Source organism: Phytophthora parasitica (assembly GCF_000247585.1).
Source record: "Phytophthora parasitica INRA-310 unplaced genomic scaffold supercont2.11, whole genome shotgun sequence".
NCBI classification, from domain to species: Eukaryota; Oomycota; class Peronosporomycetes; order Peronosporales; family Peronosporaceae; genus Phytophthora; species Phytophthora nicotianae.
Window position 1 is genome coordinate 1,216,133 of NW_008648997.1, and position 2,220 is coordinate 1,218,352.

Below are 2,220 nucleotides of genomic sequence, written 5' to 3' on the forward strand. Positions count from 1 at the left end.
TTGCGGGCCATCATCATGAAGCTGTCTTGGTGTCTTGGTGTCTGCGAAGCCAGAGTGGTGCACGAACAATAATAGTTTGCTATTGGTTAAAATGATGTGTGGAGATGGAGCTGGAGCGAACGCAGATCAAGACGATATGTGCCTTTCTCTACTGCGATCTCCATCTAGGACACAAAGCGAACACGCTCTAAAGGCGCGTGAGATGTAGATACATATTAAAAAAGGAAACTGAATAATTACACGCCTTTCCATGGCCAACCAATAGGTCTAACGTTCTACCGCGGCCTCTTCACAGCCGTGCGGTCTCTCGGCTTTCCGGCGTGCGTGCAAGATCGTATGGACAGTAATGGAGAGACCAGGATTCATGAACAGCTCCGATTCTGGCGCAGTTTGACCATGCTTCGAATAGGAATCCCGTTTCGGCGTTGCAGAGGCGTGGGCGACCGCTTGTCATAATTCTAGAAATGAAAAGATACAAAATGTTAGTATAATGCCCATCGCTAACGCACTGCTCCTCCTTGTCGGTACCTGGTACGTTCCTTTACAGCAAGCCGCAAATGACGTCTCGAAATCATTGTCTGTCCACCAGGCTTTGAACCGACACCGCGGCCACATCGAGCCCACGCAGCGTTGCTGTGGCGGCACAGAGTCCAGCACCACTGTCGGCGGCGCAGTGGTCTTTCTCAATGTGGCTGCATTCGTCGGAATCGTCGGATTCGTCGCGGGGAACGCGTTTGGCGTCGCATTGCATCCAAAGCGGGGGAAATCGAAAATGTGTCTGAGCCACTAAACACAGCTTCGTTGGCGTTATTTTGATTTATGATGAGTGTATCTACTTTGTAGGGGATAGCTGCAGAAGCGGATAAAACCATGGTCAAACCACCGGCTTTATTTTTTGTACAGATAGTCACTTTCCTATTAACGGGCCAGGTACTGTTCAGGCATGGAGCGTTTTTTTTTTTTTTTTTTTTATCATAATACGATTGTATTTCTTTGGGTATTATCCAGCAACCAAACCTGCAATAGATAACCTAGAGCTCTGTTGGTCTTGTACAACTTCTCTCATTTCGAAACACTTCGTGTGCTCAGCAAACACTGTCTAAGCTCCTCTTGTGCAGAGTGAGCGCATCCTGAGGTGAATCGGTGCCTTCAGCTGGCTTCGCTGACTTGTAGAACGAAATTGAAGAGGATGAAATCCAATTGGGATCGATTTAAAGGGAATCCCTATGTTGTTTTATGCCGCCCATTGCACAAAGCAATTTTCTGCATAGGGATTTGGCCTGCAGTGGTGGCTCTCTCCGTCGCCGAGTCACTGGTGATTTGAATTTTGTATTCAATCTTCGTTTAGTAGGGGTGGGATTGGTTTTCGAGGGCAGTTATTGTAGGGTCTGAACCTGTTCGTCTAGTGCAATGCATACCTGTTGCCTACCAGTGATTCCTAAGGTATAACAAAAGCAAATTTTAAAGCTTCTTCGCGCAAGGCATGATTTTGTTTGGCTTGCAGGAAAAAAAATCTATCAACTCTACTACTGTAGCAATGATGCGTCTTTCGAAAATAGTTCGCGTTAGTTTTGGTTACACTAGGTGCAGCATGGCTCCGTTAAATGTTTTTAAATGATGAATAGTCATCCATTTTGACGAACATGTAAAGTGGCCTGTTGGAGCTCCTAACAATGTGTAGCTAGAGTCTTGAGATAGTCCAGTACCGGTCATTCGTATCGTACCCAAATGTGGTGTAAAACTTGTAATAGCATAACATTGCACTCTCGCGTGTTCTAGCAATATAAGTCTAAACAGTTAAGTAACAATTCACATGTTGTATCAATTATTCACTTATCATGAATAGAGTCTTTTTTGGAGATATACTTGACATATCTATACTTCGTAAAAACTATTTACGCGTTTAGGTGTTCTAGACAGGTTACATGTTCACCGTGATATACGGTAGTTATGATATCAATTAAGGAGGAATTTTCTTATCTGAGTGGATATCCACTCAGATGTCCCCAGGTAATTTCCGAAAACGACCCACTCATTTTTTAGGAGTAGGTTTAAGGGGAACATCGCAGAAAAGATTGATTGAGATTTCAGTACTTAAATGTTTGAGACCAATTGGCCAACTAGTATGCACTGTGAGTTCATTCTGTAATCGGCGGCGGAATTCAAGATGGGTCCAGCGCTACGCAACGGGAAGAAGGTGACACACCCGAAAGTACCCCA

At 44.6% G+C, this 2,220-nt stretch overlaps 1 protein-coding gene across 1 annotated transcript; it reads left to right on the forward strand.

Moving 5' to 3' along the window:
• Positions 1–490: 490 nt before the first annotated feature.
• PPTG_22081 (hypothetical protein) lies at positions 491–790 on the forward strand (the record flags this gene model as incomplete). The annotated part of the gene is made up of 1 exon (XM_008901688.1): positions 491–790. The coding sequence occupies one exon, from the start codon at positions 491–493 to the stop codon at positions 788–790; it is 300 nt and encodes a 99-aa protein (XP_008899936.1).
• Between the last annotated feature and the right edge of the window lie 1,430 nt (positions 791–2,220).